Source organism: Myotis daubentonii, chromosome 6 (assembly GCF_963259705.1).
Source record: "Myotis daubentonii chromosome 6, mMyoDau2.1, whole genome shotgun sequence".
NCBI lineage: Eukaryota > Metazoa > Chordata > Mammalia > Chiroptera > Vespertilionidae > Myotis > Myotis daubentonii.
Window position 1 is genome coordinate 11,915,303 of NC_081845.1, and position 22,638 is coordinate 11,937,940.

Here is a 22,638-nt window from a genome sequence, read left to right on the forward strand (position 1 = left end):
TGATTAAATATTACCTTTTCTTTAACAGTTGTCTGAGAAATGTCTATACAGCATGCTTAACCAATATTCATTCATTCATTCATCCATTCATTCATTGAACACCTATTACACCAGCATTGTGGCGCCTGTCCTCATAGAGATACATATAATAAATGTCAGAAGGTGATAACATTTATCTCATTACAATTCATGCGAGCAGGAAACAATGTAGCTCTTTTATACTGTTTGTAATTAATTAGGTATTTCTCAGAGCCCCCACCTGGCAGAAGAAAATTAGCATCATTTATGAATATAGTTTAAAAATCTAGTCCAATTCAATATTTTAAATAATCTTGGTAGGTGAGGCGCAGTCTTTTCTGGATAATAGCTCAACCTCTCTTATTTTTAGGCAAATTATACTCCTTCCCTCTTCTCCAAGATGGTGTCAGGATATATGCTGGGTGAAAGTCTTGTGTGATTTACAGAGTCACAGTGAAGCGTCCTTTGGACCCCACTGCCCCTTGGATCTTCACAAGTCTCAGAGTAGGATGATCAGGAATTACATCAAGTGACTGGGCTGGCCGTCCTGCAGGCACCAGCTGCTATGTGCTGTCTATGATCTCTTTACTTTGTCTTTGGACCCTTCCCCAGTGAACTGGTTTTCCCTTTTCTCTTTCTAACCATAACCTTTCTGTCCTGAGACTGCACTGTGTCCTATATCTGCTGATGAGGCGCAGGGAATGCATTCCTGTCTCTGCTGCACACCCACAGGGCACTCCGTGGCCTAATCTCTAGCTTTCAACAAAATGTTCACACCAGGTGGGAAACAAAGGAGGCTTAAAAGTTCACACTAGACATCCTCCGTGTGGACATGCCATTCTACCTCCTTCAGGATGCTGGGTCTCCGTGTCATGGTGGGGGGTCCCCTGCTCAATGGTCTCCGTGCCATCCTCCCACACAGGGAGGAGTGTGCAGTTGCTCCATGCCCTTGATGTTGCCCACACCTAATCTGACTGAACCCAACAGGGGAGGATGCACGACCTAGATATCCAACATCCTCACCCTCCTTCCTCTGCCTGTCAGGCTCTCTTCTTCCTACACTTCTCCAGGGCTTAGCAGGAGTGGTGTTTCTACTCACTTCCCCTTTTTTATTAGATCAACGTCCTCCTTCTTCTTTTTTAATTAGATCATCCTTATATAGAATTGTAGGTCCTAGTTACCAAAACTGGCATTTAGTATATTAACAAGGAGCTAATGGATTTTAGATAACCCTCTCTCCTCCAGGCTTGGTTTTCAAGTCTACTAACTTACTAAAAAGGTCAAGTACCTTCTCTCTCTCTCTCTCTCTCTCTCTCTCTCTCTCTCTCTCTCTCTCTCTTTTGGAGCTGTAAGGCAGATTTGGGGCAAAGAGAGAGAAACTTATAAAGAAACATAAATTGGGAAGTATTTAAAAATATTAGGACTACTATATCAACAGGTAATTATAAAATTATAAATTGCAAGTTCTAAAAAAAAAAAAAAACAGTGCTAAAGAAAACCATGTGAAATCTCATAAAGATGGAACCCTTTTGGTGAGTTGCTCACAGAAGGTCCCTCTGCAGAGGTGACATTTAAGCCAAAGAACTTTGCAGGAAAATAAGATGCTGGTCATGGGAATAGGGTGGCGATGGGAGTCAGTGAGCACACTAGAAGAGGAAAAAGCATGCGTAAACTTCTAAATTTGGAAAGAGCTTGGCACACTGTAGAACCTGAAAGGAAGCCAGTGTGGCTGAAGAGCCATCATTGAGGAGGAGAGCACACGGGATGAGGTCAGGGGAGGAAGGCGAGATCACGCAGGTCTCGGAGACCAGGCCAGGAACTGGATTTATGACACTACAATGGTAAGCGGTTGCAAGTTTTTAAACAGGCATGATTTTTATATTTTTAAAAGATTACTCTACCTGGCTACATGTGAAAAATGGGTTGTAGAAGGGCAATTTGGAAGTCAGAAATTTATTACAGAAGACTAGTGAGAGATAATGGAGGTTTGGACTAAGGTAAAGGCAATGGAGCTACTGTAAGTATATATTCAATCATAGCAATGATCCAGAAATCATTATGGGTATTGTATTTAAAATAGCTGGTATCTATTTTAGGAATTATAGTCTCCATTATAATGTGGTATGCAAATTCTATTTCCATCTCTTTCATTTTTTGACAAGCACCTCAGGTTAGAGTTAGTACTCAATATGAAGTACTATGGAGAGACCTGATATTGATCTATTTTCTAGTATTGATCTGATGTCATTTCACATTTATGACAAGGAATTTACATTCTGGATATAGAATTTGCCAAATTTGGCTCTATGTTTTTTAAAATTAGAATCATGGCTGAGAACCTAATCTTTTACATTATTTCTTTATAATCTCTGGCATTTAGAAACGGGGATGATAAAAGATTCCAATGGTTAGATTTGAAATAAAATGTTGTTGTTAAATATTTTAAGTAATAGTTAAAGTAGAATCTTGATGACTAGTCTAAGAGTTATTTTAGGAAGTGAAGGGAGAAAGTAAAGTATAATTCTCCACAGGAAGCATATCCTGAGAAAAAATAAAGTTATGAATCAAAGATATTGGCAAAGAATAGATAGACTCTCTCAAGACCTGTCATACTTCAATTATGAAGTTTTTACTTATTTTATTTACTTATGACTTGCCTCATTCTACAAAGAATTTTAAGATACTTAAAGGAGATTATTTAGGACAGAAGGGGGGGGGGAAGCAAGATGAAAGAAGAAAGGGGAGGGGGAGGAGGAAAAGGAGAGAGAAGCCATTTTTACAGGTGCCACTTGGCCACACTGCACCTCACCAGTTCATACTACCCTCCAAAAGTTCAGCCTCTTGTTTAATCTATAGAATTTATTTAAGCAGATATTACTATTTTCTACAGAGACTTAATTTACATGGAATCTAATCATTGTTCTTAATTTTATGATGGTAAAAACATTTGGTATGTTTTAGATAGTATATAAACCATTCTCTCCCACATCCAGGGAAAAAATGAATACTAAATTGCCCTGAATTAAGCAAAGAGAAACTCTATAAAGCAAGTCATTTAAACAAAAAGGGTACAACTTGAGTCCTTAAATAGCATTAAGCTCAGAGTGGAATAAAATGAAGAAGCTTTCAAGAATTTAATCCTGAAAATACATGTTTTTACATATTTCAAGTAAATTAATAACAACTATTCCTTTGGCATAGCGGTATTTCCTTATAAATAGGCATTTGTCATAATTCAATATCATGCATTAGAGACGTGTATTAACTTATACTTACAAATACTCAAGCATATTAGTCTAAGTATACATATAGGTACTTTACTGCTGTTAAAATTTACCTGGGCTGGATATTGCAGCTCTACACAGATACACACTCATCATATTTGAAATATCTCATTCAGCTAAGTGTTCAGGTTCAAATTCCTTCATTCACAATGCCAACCCTTTACTCCTCTTTGCCTCAATTCTTTTTCAAAATACCATGAGACTCATTAACCGTTCATTTTCAGTGTCTATGAATAAATGCCTTGGATTCAGAAAGCAATTCAAATTCGACAGATAAAAACTCCATGGCATCTTTCAGTTGTAAGGAAACGAGTTTCTATAGGTATTTAAACCAAGCACATGAAATATGATTTTAAGAACTCCCTTACTCATTATGACAACCCTAGAGAGACTCAATTAGCCTCTAGGTGCACCTATTTTTCAGGGGTAAAAATAAGATGGTGCACCTCACGTTCTCCCATTGTCGCTGCCTCCATTTGAGAGACTCTCCGGGAATTCCAGTTGCCACCGTGATAAGTCTGTCGGAGAACCCCAAAGAGCTCTCTCTTGAAGGAGATTGCCCTTTGAACCGTTTTCTCTTGAGAATGGCATGGGTGTTGTGTGAACTGAAAGCTGGAGGGAATACCTAGGACTGGGCTTTCCACCACACATCCCGGACGATGGGGAGAGGAGGAGAATGCTCTGAACTTCTGCATTCCATTAATAGTTGAGTACAGCATAGCTCTCCACGAGTTCACCTGACCCAGAGTGCATCCAGGTGCTGGGAATTTAAGCAGTGAATAGAAGGTGCAGGATGGCTCAGTGCAGACTTTCAACCCTCTAAGCTTGGCCTGTGATCTCAGAGAACGGCTTCAAATAAAAATCAGTTCCCTCTGTACTCTAAGGAGAGTAGTTAATCTTTATCATGACAACTTAAGGCCAGAGCCAGATTGAATGGCATTGCTCTGAGCTCCATTTCCTAGCACATCTTGTTTTCCTGCTGGGCAATGAGTTAACCCTTCCAGGGCTCTGAGGGAGGGCTGAGAGCATTGTTTACTTTTTTAATTACTGATGTTCAAATGGACTTCAAGACTACCAGTGGAAAATTTGGTTTCATGGAAACTATATTTTTATAAAAGTAGAGCAATAATGTATCCACTGAATAATCAAGATAAAATTATGTAGAATATTATCTTTTCCTAGCACTTTCCTAGCATGCATTCTCCCTCCTCCTTCCAGCTGCATTTTTTGATACCTTTGGATTAGAATAAAGTTCAACAAGCCTACATTTTTTTGTTCCACAATAAATAATTTGTTATCCACCTCTGTCCTCCCCAAACTATATAAGTGCACACATCAATCGAAATGTACAACAGTGACTGATACCATACCAATGATTCCTAAAGTGCCTATGTCCAATAAAATTCTAATAGCACAATGAAAATTTCATGTGATTGAAATTCTGGGGGCATTTTCTGAGTGATATATATATATATATATATATATATATATATATATATATATAATGCAAAAATATGATTAGGTTGCTAATTATTTAATAAAAATGTGTTTCATGCTTAGGTATGCTGGGGTATTTTGTTTTCTCAAACTCTAGATCAAAGGTTTTCAAATTGTGTATCATTTCTTACTCCTAACTTACAGAATTTCTCCCCATCTCCCCCAAATACCTGAAGCATATTTTTAGTCACTGTCACCAAACTTGTTCAGGTCTGTGTATACTTAATCTCCCTGTCAATATCCCAGAGGCTGTAAACGCTACGCCAGAAACAATCAGTGATTCAAATCTTCTAGCTGGAAGATTTAAATAATACAAACACATTCACCAGTAAAACATCCAACCAAGGTGCCCAGTACTTAATCATCTTTTGGCTCCGGTATGAATAATCCTCTAAATAACAACATAGTCAAGGCAGTACAATCGTGGCGTGTATCCGCATACTGCTAATTCCTCTTGCACTTGTCTGTACCACAGAGTTTAGCACTTTATTACATGTTGGCTTGTTATCCAGCTCTCCACGTGTGCGTCTTTTCTTTCAAAATACAATCTGAGATGTTGAAAACTCATGCCCCTGTTTTAAACACCTCTGTATATCATACGGTCCTTAGCATGGTGTCATGCACATAGCAGAGAAATTTATACTTGTTGCTTGTATGTTCTTTCAGAAACTTCTTGGGTAAAACACCTCTTGGGAAAAGTCTCAAGACGATATTTCTGCTGAGGTTGTTCACAAGAAGGTGGATTAGAACTCAGCAAAATAACTTGTCTTGTTTTTCCTTTATAAGTAGATCAAAATCGCCTACTCTTTGAGGATCACAAGTTTATTAAAATTTAATAGTGGCTAGGATCAATTTGATAGAGTCACTAATACTTAGTCATTACATGTTTAGATCGTAAACAGATAACAACCTCTATAATTTTTAGCAGTACTCTATCCCAAGATCAGCTATGTTAACAAAAGCCATCCAACTTTTACACAATACATTCCTACTTAATAGAATATTTTAATTTGCAGATTAAGATATTAGCCAAATCATAGCTTCCAAAATATAATGGTACACATGCACACCCCATATTATACACACACACACACAGAGGGAGCTTTTATTTCTTATGATTCGTTTAACCAGGACTATAAATATATTCTGCTCTTCCAAATTTTGTTTCTGAAGTGAAATATAATGTGTATGTATAAATTTTAAAAACTCATGTATTTAGTAAATTTAATATAAATCAATTTCTATCTTATGTAGGATATACAAATATATGAAGACCAGTTTTCATTTTAAAATACCATACCAATGAGGCATTAGAGTGCATGTGCTTGTGTTTTTGTTTTTGGATATTTATGTTAACATAATTATAACTTACAGATCATCAGGACAGTTTCTTGGTGGCTCCAGTCTCCCTCCTGATTGCACATAGTTTAAAACATCAAGGTTAGAATGGGCTGGATAAGGCTGATGACCAAGAGTTAAAATCTCCCAAATCAGAATTCCAAAAGACCTAAGGATATTAGAGAGTTCGCTTTAATTCTACTTATTACAAACATCATGTTTACAGTAGTTTCTCCAACATAATACTTCTGGGGCAATGGGCTATATCTTGTGATTGGAATGATTGGGTCCATAAAAAGCAAATGGGAGGCTTAAAAGCAAGTTGATCACAAGAATAAGTAGAACATGCCAAAACCAGTTTGGCTCAGTGGATAGAGCGTCAGCTTGCGGACTGAAGGGTCCCAGGTTCGATTCCGGTCAAGGGCATGTACCTGGGTTGCAGGCACATCCCCAGTAGGAGATGTGCAGGAGGCAGCTGATCGATGTTTCTCTCTCATCGATGTTTCTAACTCTCTATCTCTCTCCCTTCCTCTCTGTAAAAAATCAATAAAATATATTTTTAAAAAAAGAAAAGAAAAGAATAAGTAGAACAAGAGCCCAGCCAACATGGTTCAGTGGTTAAACATCGACCCATGAATGAGGAGGTCACGGTTCGATTCCCAGTCAGGGCACATGCCCAGGTTGCCGGCTTGATCCCCAGTGTGGGGCATGCAGGAGGCAGCCAATCAATGATTCTCATCATTGATGTTTCTGTCTCTCATTCTCCCTTCCTCTCTGAAATCAATAAAAAATATATTTAAAAAGAAAATAGAACAAGCAACTGCCTACCAGCAGCACTTCAGAGGTGATAGGAATGCTCAGTGGGGACACACACAAACACACACACAGACACACACACACACACACACTTTGCTCCTCCTTTCTGGCTGAACCACTGGAGAACTGCAGACCTCCATTATGAGGACATACTTCCGGGTGAGCAAGAAAGCAGTTCGGTTTGTTTGTTTTTCTAAGTTTGAGTGCGAGTAAACATGGAGAGGGAAGGTATGAATAAAAACTGGCAGCACTGAACCTAGATTTTATCTCATCCCCAACTGTACCTAGGGCCAGTTCAGCTTAAAAGTTATTAAGAAAATCCTTACATTTTGAGCAGCTCTCATCAAAAGTTTGGGGTCAACAAGCAAAAATGAGGGATTCTATTCAAATAATAAAGAGATTTCTAAATCTCCCCAATGTTCTAATGATTTTGAGATCTTTAATTTAAAGTCTACTTAAAAATGAATGACCAAACATCCCCAAATAGTAGGCATTTAGACACATACTTAGATATTAATTCATAGGTCCGAATTCCTGTTAGTCAAAGCCTCTACATTTTGGGGAGTAATAAAATACCTGAAATAAATGTAGATATTTCATATACACTAGTAAGATAAAGGATCAAAACCAATTGGAGGGAGGTATGTAAGCTGATGAGACCCAGGAAAAGTCCCCTTTAGACACCAGCCTTCACTTTAGCTTACAGCAAACTGCAACTTCTCTGGTCTTCTGTTTTCTCACATTAAAAACAATACACAATGGAGTACTATGCAGCAGTAAAAAAGAAGGATCTCTTACCCTTGCGACAGTATAGATGAACCTGGAGAGTATTATGCTAAGTGAAATAAGACAGTCAGAGAAAGGCAAATATCACATGATCTCACTTATATGTGGAATCTAATGAACAAAATAATCTGACAAACAAAATAGGTCCAGAGACATGGAACAGACTGGAATAGACTGACAGATTTCAGAGGGGATCGGAAGAGATTAACCAAAGAACTTGCATAGCCCATGGACACAGGCAATAGAGTGGTGAAGGCCTGGGGTGGGGCAGGGTCGAGGGTGACAAAGGGGGAGAAAATGTAGGACATCTGTAATACTGACAACAACAACAATAATCTATATATATAAAAAGCCAGCGACTGGAACACCATAAGGACCGGAAAAACCTGTCGCTATGACGCCCACTGCAGCCAGCCAACCAACCCAATGTGGGGGTGAGGCCAGCTGGCCCCGCCCCTGATCAGCATCTCCCATCCTAATCGACGGCGAAGCGGCCAGCCAACCCTCCTGTGGCCCTTCCCCCTGGCCAGCCCCACCCCTGATGGGCCCCCACCACCCTGATCGACCCACAGCCCCTTCCCCCAGCCAGCTCTGCCCCCAATGAGCCACACCACACCAATCAAGGGTGGGGCTGGCCAGCCAACCTCCCACAGCCCCTCCCCTGGTCGCTGACCCCCGATCGGCCCCCCCACCCCAATGGGGGGCAGGGCCCACTGGCCAATCTCCCTCGGCCCCTCCCCCCAGCTGGCCTGGCCCTGATTGGGCCCCCATGGGGTGGGCCAGTTGGCCAACCTTCTGCTGTCTCCTCCTCCCAACAGGCCCAGCCCCAATCCGCTCCAATTTGGGGCTGGGCTGGCCAGACTCCACCCACAAATTCGTGCATTGGGCCTCTAGTAATAAGAATAATAAAAAGATTAGAGGACCTTTTAAGATCATTTTCAGCTCTGACAATGGATAGTTCTGCCCACATTTCTTCGTGTCCTATTAAGCTCACCATACATCAGACTGTGTTGTGAAGATTCCATCCATCAAACTTTCCGGAGCCATCCACCGAACAGGGAGCAGGCCTTCTCCCCTCTTTCTATAGTAATCATTTTTGTAGATGTCCCTCGCGAGTCCAAAGTCCCCAATCTTCACTACCCGTGATGGATTACTGTAGTCTTTCACCGAGACGAGGCAATTCCGAGCTGCCAGGTCCCTATGGCAAAAGCTATATTTAATTAATAATAATAATAATAATAATAATAACAGTAATCCTATCTAATAAAAGAGAAACATGGTAATTGGCGTACGACCGATACCCTTTTCATTGGCTAATCAGCGAGATATGCAAATTAACTGTCAGCCAAGATGGCGGCCGGCAGCCAGGCAGCTTGAAACTAACATGAGGCTTGGTTGCCTCAGTGATGGAGGACGCCAACGTTCCCCGCCTGCGGCTGCAGGCCTCTGAGCAGGCAGTTTAAGAAACATTGTAACAAATACGCCCAACTTCAGCCAGCAGATTGGCAACATTGTAAGCAAAGGCCAGAAACCTACTTTCAGCCGGAGGCCTAAGAGCTGGAGCCAAGCCTCAAGCTAAAGCTGGCCCAGAATAAAAAAAGAAGAAAAAAAAAGGAAAAAAGGAGCGGTTGGGAGTTCAGTCACCCCCAGCCTGAAAACAGCCCTCAGCCCCTCACCCAGGCTGGCCAGGCACCCCAGTGGGGACCCCCACCCTGATCCAGGACACCCTTCAGGGCAAACCAGCCGGCCCCACCCGTGCACCAGGCCTCTACCCTATATAGTAAAAGGGTAATATGCCTCCCGGCACTGGGATCAGCGGAGCCGTGAGGCCTCCCGGCACTGGAATCAGCGTGACAGGGGGCAGCACCCAAACCCCCTGATCGCCCTGCGGCTCTGTGTGTGACAGGGGGCGGGGCCACAACCTCCCTATCCACCCTGCTCTGTGCCTGATAGGGGGGAGCTCCCCCCCCCCCACGGGCCCTGCTCTGTGTGTGACAGGGTAGAGCCATAACCTCCCCATCAGCCCTGCCCTGAGTGTGAGAGTGGCGGCGCCCCAACCCCCTGATCCGCCCTGCTCTGTGGGTGATAGAGGGCAGCACCCCAACCCCCTGATGGGCCCTGCTCTGTGCGTGACAGGGTACAGAGCCCCAACCCCCCTGATGGGCCCTGCTCTGTGTGTGACAGGGGGTTGCTCCACAACCTCCCCATCGACCCTGCCTTGAGTGTGACAGGGGGCGGCGCCCCAACTCCCCAATTGGCCCTGCTCTGAGCCCGACCAGGGGCTGCACCTAGGGATTGGGCCTGCCCTCTGCCACCCGGGAGCAGGCCTAAGCCAGCAGGTCGTTATCTCCCGAGGGGTCCTAGACTGCGAGAGGGCACAGGCCAGGCTGAGGGACCCCCCCTTCCCCCCCAGTGCACAAATTTTTGTGCACCGGGCCTCTAGTAATAATAATAATAATAATAGAGTTCCAGAGATCAGACAAGTAATACTAGCAGGTCTGTAGAGAAGAGAGACTTTTTTTTTTTAGAATTATTGCTATTTTAAAGGACTGAAAGTGTTTATTTTCTATATTTTACCCAAACTACAGATGGCTAATGTGCCAATATCCATAGGAACCTGTATCCAGGATCACTGTACCTGTGAATAAAGTGCAGCTGCTCCAAGTAGACACAGCCTTTTGAAATATCTACACACAGGTCTATAAGGTCAGCCAAGGTGAGTAAAGGACCATGAAACTGTAAGAAATGAAAAAGATTAGGCACTTTTCCAATTTGCACAAACTACACATATACATAGGTATGTATAAATGGCTTCGTAAATATGCATGTGCACACATGTACATGATATTTTAAAGAAAGTTTTAGTTATGGTTGCAAGAATTCAAGCAAAGAGGAAAAGAACTATATTTATATGCTTTCTACCCAGATATTCATTAAAAAGACTACATTTAGTAAGCAGAGGCAATATGGAACCTTTGTTGGAAACAGGGCGTTAGTTCTGACAGACCAAGATTTGAAACTTGATTCTGCTACTTACTCATTGTGTGACCTTGACCAGGCCAAGGAATCCCCACCCATGCACAAATTCATGCACCGGGCCTCTAGTTTGCTTTGTTCTAGCTCACTTTGCTTTGTTCACTCAGCAGCTTTCTCATGGGTAAAGTGGAAATAATAAGCTTGCCTTCATAGGTTTTCACATAAGATATGTAATCTGGCTGGTATATAAAAAGCACTTAATAAACAGCAGCTGCTCTCCTAAGCAGAAATAATGATAGTTTAATCAGTGCTCACCAATTTAATTATTTACCCAAGGTCACACTATTGTGTCAGTCATGACAATGGGCTTGTTTCTCATATGAGCAAAACAGACTCTTTTTCAGGGTCACATCTAAGAGAGCCAGCCCAAATAAATTGAGCCTGTATGACTACAATGATTTCTACATGGGAGAAAAAAAAAGGCGAACTGAAGTTTTTATTAGTACCAGATGGAAAAACTTTGTCCCTTGCCATTTCCCCGCAATTACCTTGGTTCAGGCCTTTATCATCCCTATCTGACTCTTCCCAAACTCCCCACGTCTCCAGCCTCCTTGTGCTTTAATTAGCTCATTCCGTTGTGACCCACTGCCTGAAGATTTATTACAGATTCCTGAGTGCAACCTCCATGGCAGCCCCAGGCTGCATCAGCCTCTCTTTATGTCCATTTATTCCCCATAGTTTCTCCTCTTACAGTCTGTGCTAGGGTCACACTGGGACACTGGACGTGTTTTCATACCTGCTCTGCATTTCTCAACCTCTCTTCGATATTCCTGTTATCACTGTTTCATGGAATGCCCTCCTTAGTCCTGATTTCTATCCACATCTTCCACTGAGCATCTATAATGGTTCCCAACCTTGAAACGACCCAATCCCTCATAGATAGGAGCTCCTAAGTGTTTTTACATGCCCAGCAAGCTCATGTCTTGTCCCCAAAACAGGGAGAATCCTGATACTCTGGGACTCAGCATTGCCATGGTCCCATTCAATCACACCTCGGTGTGATAACTAGGCTAGAACTTACTTCCTAGAATCAGTCCCCTGCAGTCCTGCTCAGGTCCACCAGATACCAACCTCATGGCCTGTGTCTGAGTGTCTCAACTGGTTCATTTGTTCCTCTGTGAATGGAGCTCTGCTTTGCTCTTGGCAAAACCTACCCTACGTGTGAAGACTGGCTTCACAGAGAATCTTGCTCCTGAACTTCAGTCTGGTGGCTAGCACCCTGTTCTCTGCTGGCAGATTTTCAGAATGCTGCCTGCCTACCTGGATTCCTAAGTATCACTTGCCTCTGACCACCTCTGTGACAACCTGTGGGGACGCCTCGCCAGCCCTTGTTGGGCTTCCTTGACTCCAGATGCTACTGTGGCCTACCATCTATCATCTCTTGCTAACCCCTCTGGACATGCTGAACCTCCACCCAGGTCTACCCCTGGTCAAAGCCTTTCACAACTCAGGCAGTTTCAGAGAGTTTTCTGTCTCCCACCTTGATTGGTTCTCCTCCACGAAGTCTTTCCAGGACTCTTCAGCTGGAAATCATCTCTCTCTCCTCTGTGCTTCAGCAGGAGACTCTCTACTCCACTCTAATGGGTCCTCCATTTTCCACCTTACATGGGTTATTTATATGTGACTTACCTCCCTCCCTCACGACAAGTTCCTTAAAAGCAAGAGTGCCCTAGCCAGTTTGGCTCAGTGGATAGAGCGTTGGGCCCTCGAACTGAAGGGTTCCGGGTTCAATTCTGGTCAAGGACACATACCTCTGTTGCAGGCTCAATCCCCAGCCCTGGTTGGGGCATGTGCAGGAGGCAACCAATCAATGTGTCTCTCTCACACTGATGTTTCTCTGTATGTGTGTCTCCCTCTCCCTTCTACTCTCTCTAAAAATCAATGAGAAAATATCCGTGGGTGAGGATTAGCAAAAAATAAAAATAATGAAATAAAATAAAAGCAAGAGCCACATACTTCACAGTTGTACAATAAATGCCCAGCAGAGATTTGATAATTAAATTGTTTTTGAATATGTTTTTATTATTTTGATGGCTTGGTTTTGTTTGTTTGTTTTTACTTTTTTCCATTGTAATACAATCTTGGAATAGGACATTTGCTTTATAAAATCAATACTGGGGACCCCATTTCCTACCGTTGTCATCCGGGCTTTACGCAAATAGGTGAGGAGATCGCCTCCTTCCATCAATTCCAGGATAATATATTGGGGTTCATTCAGCAAACAAACTCCAAGCTGCTTCAGAATGTTGGGATGATTGAACTTACTAAAAGTGGAAAGAGACAGGCCGGTGACATGACAGCGACAGAGGTCCTAGCTGAGGGCCTTCATGGAATAGAGCAATTGATTATCTATAGTTTCCATCAAAACCCCTGATTTTATTTTTCTCTGACAAATGAAGGCCTCTTTTTTCCAAGTGATGGTCTGTGTTCTTGCCTTTCAGAGGTAATATGGCAACCCCTAGTGGCCAGTGCATTTGGACAGAACAGCGTGTGTTTTAGAAGAAAGCATGTTTCTATTAAGTATTTTGTGTTTTGGAAAAGAAAGTAATTTGAACTAATTTCCTTCTTCAAAAGGTATTTGAAAACATTATGCTTTTTGTCATCACAAGTATGAAATACTATTCTTTCTTTTTTAGATGGACAATTCAGACAGGCAAATTTGGCTACAACTGTTTCCTCAAGATGTCAAAGCAAATAAATTCCAATCGAATAACTAGAACCACTGCCCCAGGTCTTCCCGTTAAGATGTCTTTCATCAGTTTTCATGCTCAACAACTAACTCTAACACTGAAGTCAAGTTTACCAAGACAAGGGATATTTTCATTGGCATCACTGTACTTAGAACTCTCTCTTACTCAGTCTACTCCAACCATTCCCATGTATTTAGAAGACCATAAGCATGTTTAAAGCTGATCAGCTTCAGATGTCACTTGCAAAACACACTTTTTATTGAAGGTAAAAGGAAAACCTTTTGCTGGAGGACTGCCTGTGCCCAGACTTGGAAGACTGGATTCTATAAAATACTTGTCATTACAGGCATAATTCCATTTAGACTTCAGCCACGCTCATTTGGGGCATGATTTATTATGTCGGGTGATTTTGAATGTTAAATCAGATGTAAAAGCTTCCTACCCATACCAAGCAAAAATTATTTTAGAGCTGCCCTGATACCTCATCAGATATGCCTCCTTCAGGAATTCAATCTTTTCTTGGTCTGTGGAGCCCTTCTTCAAAGTCTGTGCAACATAAAAATGAGTCAAGAATCAGTATAGCAGACATTTCTGTGATCTCAGTGTATTAATGGAGATAATCTTTGTTTTGTTTTATAATATCCACCCTGAAATTGCAAAATAAATAATGGATAGTACATGTGCATGTACTATGTAAACCTATTCAAAAGACAGCTCCTGTTATTGGAAGTATTTAAGTGAAATATCTGATAAAAGACCTAGCTGGTAATATTTACACAAAGTCTCTCCAAATGTAAAAAATTTAAAAGGAGAACAAATTTGGTGCTTAAGCTAATTTCTTACTTTTCAGAGTTTTCTGCTCAACATCTGTTTCCCAGGGTTCCTTGCTAACAATACCCTAATTTGTTTCTTAGAGGCAAGGTGCCCAGTCCTAGGCAACTGGTCTGAGATCATCATGAAAATCATGGCCTGTAATTCTCCAGCCTCTTTTGCAAATATGGCTCAGTTCTGGTCAATGAGCGTTCTGGCCTGAATGAAGATGTGATGCCTGATTCCTTGGCAACCATCTTGGGACCATGAGGCAACACACATGTACAAAGTCAAGGGAACTTCAGATCTACCGGCACTGCACTAAAGCCAGTAGTCACCTGTCACGTAAGAAAAATAAACATTTAAACCAGTTGAGAAAATTTGGCCAACTTTTCTGATGATAAGCCCACCTTCAAAGCAATAGATTCCCAACAAGCTGTGATGAAGATATTGCTCAATTACAGGTCAGCAAAATATAGCCTGTGGACCAATTCCTCCCTGTCACCTATTTTTGTACAGCTTGCTATCTGATAATAGTTGTGACATTTTTTTCTTGCTTTATTGAGGTATAATTGACATGTTATATTTTTAAATGGTTGAAGAAAGTAAAAAAAAGAATATAATTTCATTACACATAAAAATTATGTGAAATTTAAACTTCAGTTTTCATAAATAAAGTCTAACTGGAACATGATCACGCACATTGGTTTGCATACTGAATGATAGAGTGGCATAGTTGCAACTGACACGATATGGCCATAAGTCTAAAATACTTACAATCTGCCCTATTACCTACCTTGAGAATGTACTTAACAACCTCACTTCTCTTACAGTATATTTGAAAGGGGAAGCTGCTGGGTCTTCACTACTTAGTAATCATAGAGATTAGTATTAATTTCAGAGCTTATGTAGGAAACGGAAGGGGAAAAAAAGTGATTTCTATAGCCCTGAATAGTCTCCTACCTTCTAGTTCTCTTTTCAGTTAAGATCACTCATCTTTCATTATAGTTGCTCCCATGCAAATCTATGTAAATATGCTGACATAACATGTCAAGGAGTTAAAACCATGTTACCTTCACTGCTACTTTGGTTTCTCCGCTTCCAGCTCCTAAGATGTCTACTGCTGTCCCTTCATACACTTCTCCAAAGGCTCCACTTCCCAACAGGAGGCGCAGAGTCAGATTTTCCCGAGGGAAGGCAGGAAGACTTTCAATCTCCTCTTGGGTCGGAAGAGTACTAGAAAATAGCAATATTCTTGGTCTCCCAAAATACATATGGTTTACAAGTTGGTGTTGGTGTTAGTGTTCGAAAGCGTATGAGAAAGAAATCTCGCAGTTTCGCAACACTGAAGTGCATTCTATGTGATAAAGCGACATGGGATTTTGCGTTTCAATTCCTTCCCTATCCCACCATCCAGAATATTCCTTCCCTATTCTAAAACCCAGGCAGACCCTGACACTTTGCTAATAGGAACCTTCATTTTGATAGACACATGGCTGGGTGTGCATTGCCTCAGGTTTTTTGCTGTAGCTTGTTTTGTTACAGTTATCAATTAATTCCTTCAGGCTACCAGTTTGTATAAAAAGTGATTGCAAATTAGTAATACATACAGCTGGATTTATGAGCTAAAAATCATTTACTTTAACTAGTTCGCACACCTGATCTCTTATATAAAACAAAATTAACTATAACCACAAAAATCAACTCCATTTTCATCAGGTTAACCTTTAAGAAGCCAAGCTTCTCACCTGGAGTATTATGAGGAGAGAAATGCATCTGCATTGAAAATGCTTTGAGTTTTTAAAAGAGAATCTTGAGTGTTAGGTGTGCTAAGTATTTCTCAAGGAAAAGTCACCTCTGAATAGCTCGGTAATTTAGATCACTTCTGCATCAACTCCAAATCCTTCATTTTCATGTCTTAAGTTACAAATTTCAAGGCCTATGACTATATAATTCCCTTTTGTATGGACCATAGTATAATGTCTTATAAAGACATTTAAATATTTTTTTTAGTTCTGATGAAAACAGAAGTTCAATACTCATCTATCTGAAAGAGCTTGTGTAGGCAACCACCATACAACTTCTGAAACAGAAGAGTAGACATAAGCCCAGGTCATCCTGGCCGCCCTTCATCTAGCTGCCCCGTCATGATGCCCCAGATGCTCACCGTGTCGCACAGCAGCCATTAGCCAGTCCCACCGCAGCTGCCAGACCTCGCAGCTCAGCCAACTCTTTGTCTTCGTTTACGAGAACCGCCAGCCCTTCCTTGGGAGTTTGCTGATTCTTTAACCTTCTGTGCCAGACTACACAGAAAAAAGACATAATTTACAAAACAAAGTACTGCATCCTTTTCTTTTAGGATATGTTAACAACACACTTTAAGTATTTATCCATAAGAACACCATTGGTAAAATAACAGAATTTAATTGAAAAGTATGCCCATGATAATAATGAAAAAACTAATTAAATCTAGGTAGCAGGCCATAGAAAAACGCAGAGCTTATACTACCTCACTTTTCATCGAATATCAGAGTAACATTTAATATATTTCTTATTGCTGTTTTAAACGAGTTGAAGTATCTTGATATCAGAATTTATTTCTCAAAATCACTCATAAAGCAAAGTCAAACTAAAACACCCTGGCATAATAATAATTATTAGTGAAACAAATTCATTTCTGAGTCCAGATATGTCCAGATTATACTCCTCGGTAAACCTGAGGAGTGCTTTCAATATAATGGCTATAATGGCACACTTTTTGAAAATGCAGAGTATCAGAGTATATATCCATTGTTGTTCATATATATACATTCAAATACAGAGAAAAATTATTGGAATGGACCCCACCAAATATTAGCAGTGGTCCTCCCCAGTCATGAAATCATGGATGATTTATAATATCTTCTTCATACAATGAGCAAATTTTATAAATATAAATTATAAATAAATGATATTTTTATAGATTAAAATACAATTATGTCAATAAGATCACCCATCTACCCCAGAATATTGGTTCAGAAGCTGAAAACAGCAAGGATGCTTTGTTAGATAATCATGAAAAATTTGAACTTTATTCTATAGTAGCTTCTGTATTTAACAGGTTAGAGTTTTATTCAAGTGAAATTCCATCTAAGGGACCACACAGGGGTAGATCTTAAGTACTTTTGCTAATGCAGGGTTTTCAAAACTGAAATGCTCTCATACCCCTCTTCATTTTTAAAAGCCATGCTAATGTCCCCCATTTTCAGTGACACCTTACAAGACTTCTGCAACCTCTACTGATCTCTCATCTCTGAACGTATAAGACTAATTGTGTCTCTAAGCACTTCTATATCACTGTCTTGTGTATTTCATGTACCATCCATTGCCTTTTGTTGTTGCTTAACACATATATCACTATTTATCTTTTCACACAGATAGGTCTTACCTCCCTTATTAAATGGCAAATCCCGAGGTCAGCAATTGTAGTTTACTACTTTATCTTTCCCTCTGCTCCCAGCAAATGGCTGATGCTACACATTAGCTGTGACTGCTCCCCACAGCAAAAGATGTCCATGCTTATTTTAAAACCCTTGTTTCAATTTTATATTTATAAGTATGACTGATGAGAGCCCTCAGCACAATGCAAATTTTAAAACAATTCCTACTTCTCATTATTTTAAGAACTCAGTCTTTTCCCATGCACTTCCACACCCCTACTAGTAAAACCACATGCACGTTTCCTAAATAACCAGATTAGCTTAGCTGTACTCAAAACTCTGTTTGAGTTCCAAATAGAATAAAGACCTTCAAGGCCTGAGAAAGTCAGATATCCTTAGGATGTCTTAAAAGCATAATAGGTTGTCTGAAATTATCTCGTGTTCACCCACCAGAGTTATGAGTTTAAACAATGGTGATGTACAAGTAGGCAAGCAAAGGTCAGATGGAAGATTCTTCATGAACGACGCCTTCCCAGTAGGAAAGCAGACAAGTAGTCAAGCCTATATGCCAACTGCCAAATATACTGCAGTCATATGCGTAACTCTGGAGGGGCTGGCTTAGTGACACAAACATCAGCTGTGCAATGCTTAGACTCCCTGGAACCACAGGTTAATATCCTGGCAGGGTCAGATGAAATTTTTAGCTTTCAAGTTAGCTGAAGGAGTTCCATATATTATCTGGGTGGAATCTGTGATAAGAAATCTCAATTCAAGTTTCAATATGTGCTCTCCAATAGCTTATGATTCCAATCGGTTTGGGGGAAAATAAAGATTTAGAACACAAGTGAAATATCGGCTTTTTCTACACTGAGAGATTTCAACTATATGTGTGTAAATTTTCCTTAAATGTTCTTTTCTAATTTTTCCTTATTTATGCAAGAAAAGCCACAATTTCCTGAATATGTATTTGAGTGCTCTTTTCTGGTAAATATCATGCTTTTCTTACAATGTTTTAGCATGTCTGAGGCACATCATATTAATAATAAGATGATCATATATCTTATAATCCAAAACAAGACATTTTAGGGACTGAAAGAAAGTGCTACTGATGTTTATGCTGAAACAATAAGAATGAATCAGAATGTGTGATCACTATAATAACCCTATAGGGCCCAATATTTGACAAAGCCCTTTGGGGTTGTCACTGTATTTTCTCAGCATTAAACCAAATTATTTTTTAAAAGGCCTTTTAGGACTAGCACATTAGTATAAAAAGAATAGTTGGAAATGGCCAGTTTTCTATCTACCTAATCTAATTCTGTTTCCTTAGTCATTTATAAATGAGCAGGGATTTGAAATAAGCAAGTCAGACATCTGAAAGTGAGAGTGGATCCTACAGGCCAGAAATGGATCTTCTGTAAAAGAGGCCCTCCTCATTCCAAACCAGGCTGTCTGCCTGGAGCCCAGACTACCCCAAGCAAGGATTGCCACTGGTCTTGCACTAATCCTACCCTTTTTTTTATATACCCAAAGTAATTTCTCATTTATTTCAAACTTTACACCACAAAAAAACACACTTGTTTTAGTCAATCAGAAACAAACACTATTTTAAAGAAAGTTAAAGTCAGTGTTCTTGCAAGCAGTTTTATCTAAAATATACCATGAAGTGTAAATATAGCTATAGTTTTCATAAAATAGTTACTCTTCGATCCAGAAAACAATTCACAAAAGATAATGGTTAAGAACTTATAGCCAAAGGTAACATTGTAAATTTTATGAATTTATTTCATGTGGGAGGTTAAATAAACTAAGAAATAAATCAATTATTATAGTTAAATAAATTTTGTATTACCTATTTATTTATTTTTTTTAATATATTTTATTGATTTTTTACAGAGAGGAAGAGAGAGAGATAGAGAGTCAGAAACATCGATGAGAGAGAAACATCGATCAGCTGCCTCCTGCACATCCCCCACTGTGGAAGTGCCCACAACCCAGGTACATGCCCTTGACCGGAATCGAACCCGGGACCCCTCAGTCCGCAGGCCGACGCTCTATCCACTGAGCCAAACCGGTTTCGGCTATGTATTACCTATTTAAAAAAAATTTTTTTTTACTTACCAAAGGTCAATGGGATTATAACAACCAGAAATATTCCAATTACAACAGTAAGTATAAAGCTTGTTTCTGGAATCCAAAAACCATCTAATGAAATAAATGAGAAAAAGAAATTAATTCACAGAATAGACTGTCTAGGTCAGTGATGGTGAACCTATGACACGCGTGTCAGAGGTGACACACGAACTCATTTTTTGGTTGATTTTTCTTTGTTAAATGGCATTTAAATATATAAAATAAATATCAAAAATATTAATCTTTGTTTTACGATGGTTGCAAATATCAAAAAATTTCTATATGTGACACGGCACCAGAGTTAAGTTAGGGTTTTTCAAAATGCTGACACGCCGAGCTTAAAAGGTTTGCCATCACTGGTCTAGGTGATCTACCTGATATACCAGACTAGCTCCAATGATATTTTAGGAGCCAGTTAAACTATGTAGCTTGACATCATCTATGGTAAGAGTGTTTACATCCTGGGTAATCAAAAATCAATGTTTTTTAATGTGTGTTTTTCCAAAGAGCCAGTTTACCAATACATCATAGGGGTGTACCTACCCAGGTTTCTACTTTAAAGTGACCGAGAAAACATGGATAATCCTTTTATCAAATTTGGGACAAGAAGTCTCAGTCTTCATCTTATATTATATAGTTGGGATTATTATTATTCTGTAACATCTTCATACATATTTAATTCCATGGACATTAAACTGAGGAATATAAACATGAACACATGGTACCTTCTCTTCGGTAGTTTCAGTTGAGAAGAGGAGATAAACATGTAGACAGAGCTTGGCAAACTATGGCCTGTGGGCTAAATCTGGCCACAGCCTGATTCTGCACTGCCCAGGGATTAAAAGTGATGTTTAAAGTATTATTTTAAAAAGGAAAGAAGAAGAAGAATATGCTACAGAGATCAGATGCAGCCTGCAAAGCCTAAAGTATTTACTATTTGGTTCTTTTCAGAAAAAAGTTTGCTGAAATCTTAGCCAGATAACTAACTATAATAATAATAATAAAAGAATGATGAAAGTTTTATATAGACTATTGGGCTGTGTGGGTATAAAATATAATCACTTATTTGCCTAAGGAGTATCAGTTAAGCATCATGATGGGTTCATTTAAGTTAGGCCTTGAAAGATGCAAAGAATTTCAATTGACAGAAAGTGACAGAAAGCAAATGCCAGATAATGGGGTGAATGGCAGGTTGTGGGAACCTGCATTCCAGGCCGAAGGAAACAAAGGCTGGAGAGCTAGTGTCATAAAAGCTTTTTATAGTCTGATGTGGCTATAAAAGGTAAATATTGGGAAAGAGGAGAAACTACAGAAGGCCTTAAATGCCCACACAAAAGTTTGTACATGGTCCTGAAGACAGTGAATGAGAGCCTTTTCCGGCGCTTCTGAGAGGGGGCGAGTGGTCCAGCTGTGCTTTTGGCTAGATTAACAGTCAGCATGTGAGTAAGCCAAGAGCACAGGCAAGAAACGATAGCTTAACTGAGGAAAGCCAAAGTGGAAATAGGAAGACGGGAACTTATCAGACAGAAGTCAAGAGAGTAAATCAACAGAACTTGGTGACTGACTAGAGGAGGTACTAAGATTTCTAGCCTATGTGATTAGAAAGATGAAATAGAACACAATGGAAGATGGAAATATTGGGGAAAAGACAAAGTATAATTTTAGGCCTCTTGTACAGAAGATGAGAGTACCAGGAATAGGATAATAAGGCTGGACAAAGACCAGGCTCTGGACAGCCTTGGGAGTCTATCCAGGAGCATGGATTTGATGAGGTGACATTAAGAACTAGATGATTATTACTGAGGAGAAAAATGATGATGGTGTTGCTGTTTAAGAAGAGCACATCAGATGAAATGAATAGTTTGGTAGTTGAGATGATAAGTTTTACAGTCACCCGATTTATTGCTAATGTTAAGAAGGCACCATCTTTATCTCTGAACCTTTGTGTAATAAGTTAGTATGTGTGATAAGTTAGTAGGCAGACATGGCAATATACCTCCAGCTAATAAAATATTCTCACTGATTCCACTATATTCACCAAATCCCAGATTATTTGCAGCTACTACTCTGAACTGAAATGTTCCTTTCAGGCTTTTGGGCTTCCATGTGCAAATGCTGCTGCAGGATCCATTAAACGCCATCTTCCACATTAAGTTCTGGTTCAGTGAGTCATTTGAAGTACCTTTTCTGCAAAAGAAAGAGCAAAACCATGAATATAGAAAATATATGAGACAACATATGTGTTATTTCTAGACACTCATAGATCATTTTAATGACAGAACTCCAGAGCATCTCCTATTGCACACTTTACCCTTGATCTCATTCCTGTCACATGGCTTGGCCACAGAACACAGCAGAGTCTTATAAAGTCATCTCAGCAATGAATGGAGCCAACCAACTCAGCCCATCAGGAAAATAATGAATAATCAATGGCGAAGAGAAAGCTGAGGCAACGTTTCCTACTATCAGAATGCATAAACTTTCTTCAGAATTCCAAACACATAAGACAATTGTTCCATAATTTTTTATTGGAAATTTTTTCTTTTTCTTATTTCTCAGCCTCTATATCTATAGTCTCCAAATACCATATCCAGATAAAAATAACACAAAAAACATACAATTGATCAGGAAGGTACAATAGCTCAGCTACCAAAGTTATTATGTCTGAAGTTACAAGTTTTGTTGTTGCCATTTGTATTGGCCTACCCTCACCTCAAAGTCAATCCACATGATTCTTCACATGAAACATGGAAAGAGCACAATAGTTGGATTTAAAAGATGTAGCTGGAAGGCTAGAATCACAGGCTGAAG

General features: G+C 40.0%; 1 protein-coding gene and 1 long non-coding RNA gene across 18 annotated transcripts in view; one reads left to right on the top strand and one right to left on the bottom strand.

Annotated features, from left to right (window-relative positions):
• The window catches only part of ROS1 (ROS proto-oncogene 1, receptor tyrosine kinase), a 119,209-nt gene that overhangs the window by 6,019 nt on the left and 90,552 nt on the right, over positions 1 to 22,638 (bottom strand). For all 5 annotated transcript variants that reach the window (XM_059700148.1, XM_059700149.1, XM_059700152.1 and 2 more), the window contains 9 exons: positions 21,824 to 22,014; positions 19,816 to 19,899; positions 16,443 to 16,578; positions 15,349 to 15,511; positions 13,947 to 14,011; positions 12,910 to 13,039; positions 10,378 to 10,475; positions 8,734 to 8,937; positions 6,172 to 6,306 (listed from right to left, as the gene is read on the bottom strand). In XM_059700148.1, coding sequence (XP_059556131.1) covers positions 6,172 to 6,306; positions 8,734 to 8,937; positions 10,378 to 10,475; positions 12,910 to 13,039; positions 13,947 to 14,011; positions 15,349 to 15,511; positions 16,443 to 16,578; positions 19,816 to 19,899; positions 21,824 to 22,014 — 1,206 coding nt within the window. The remainder of the gene's footprint in view (positions 1 to 6,171; positions 6,307 to 8,733; positions 8,938 to 10,377; positions 10,476 to 12,909; positions 13,040 to 13,946; positions 14,012 to 15,348; positions 15,512 to 16,442; positions 16,579 to 19,815; positions 19,900 to 21,823; positions 22,015 to 22,638) is intronic.
• The window catches only part of LOC132236830 (uncharacterized), a 49,587-nt gene continuing 28,696 nt past the window's right edge, over positions 1,748 to 22,638 (top strand). For 6 of the 13 annotated variants that reach the window (XR_009453380.1, XR_009453379.1, XR_009453384.1 and 3 more), the window contains exons 1-2: positions 1,748 to 1,859; positions 10,328 to 10,455. This is a non-coding gene — a long non-coding RNA (uncharacterized LOC132236830). Of the gene's footprint in view, positions 1,860 to 10,327; positions 10,456 to 12,011; positions 12,730 to 13,411; positions 14,355 to 14,379; positions 14,892 to 19,820; positions 19,863 to 21,917; positions 21,981 to 22,638 lie in introns of those variants that run through there. The other 7 variants (XR_009453372.1, XR_009453378.1, XR_009453382.1 and 4 more) reach the window with 5 other exon arrangements.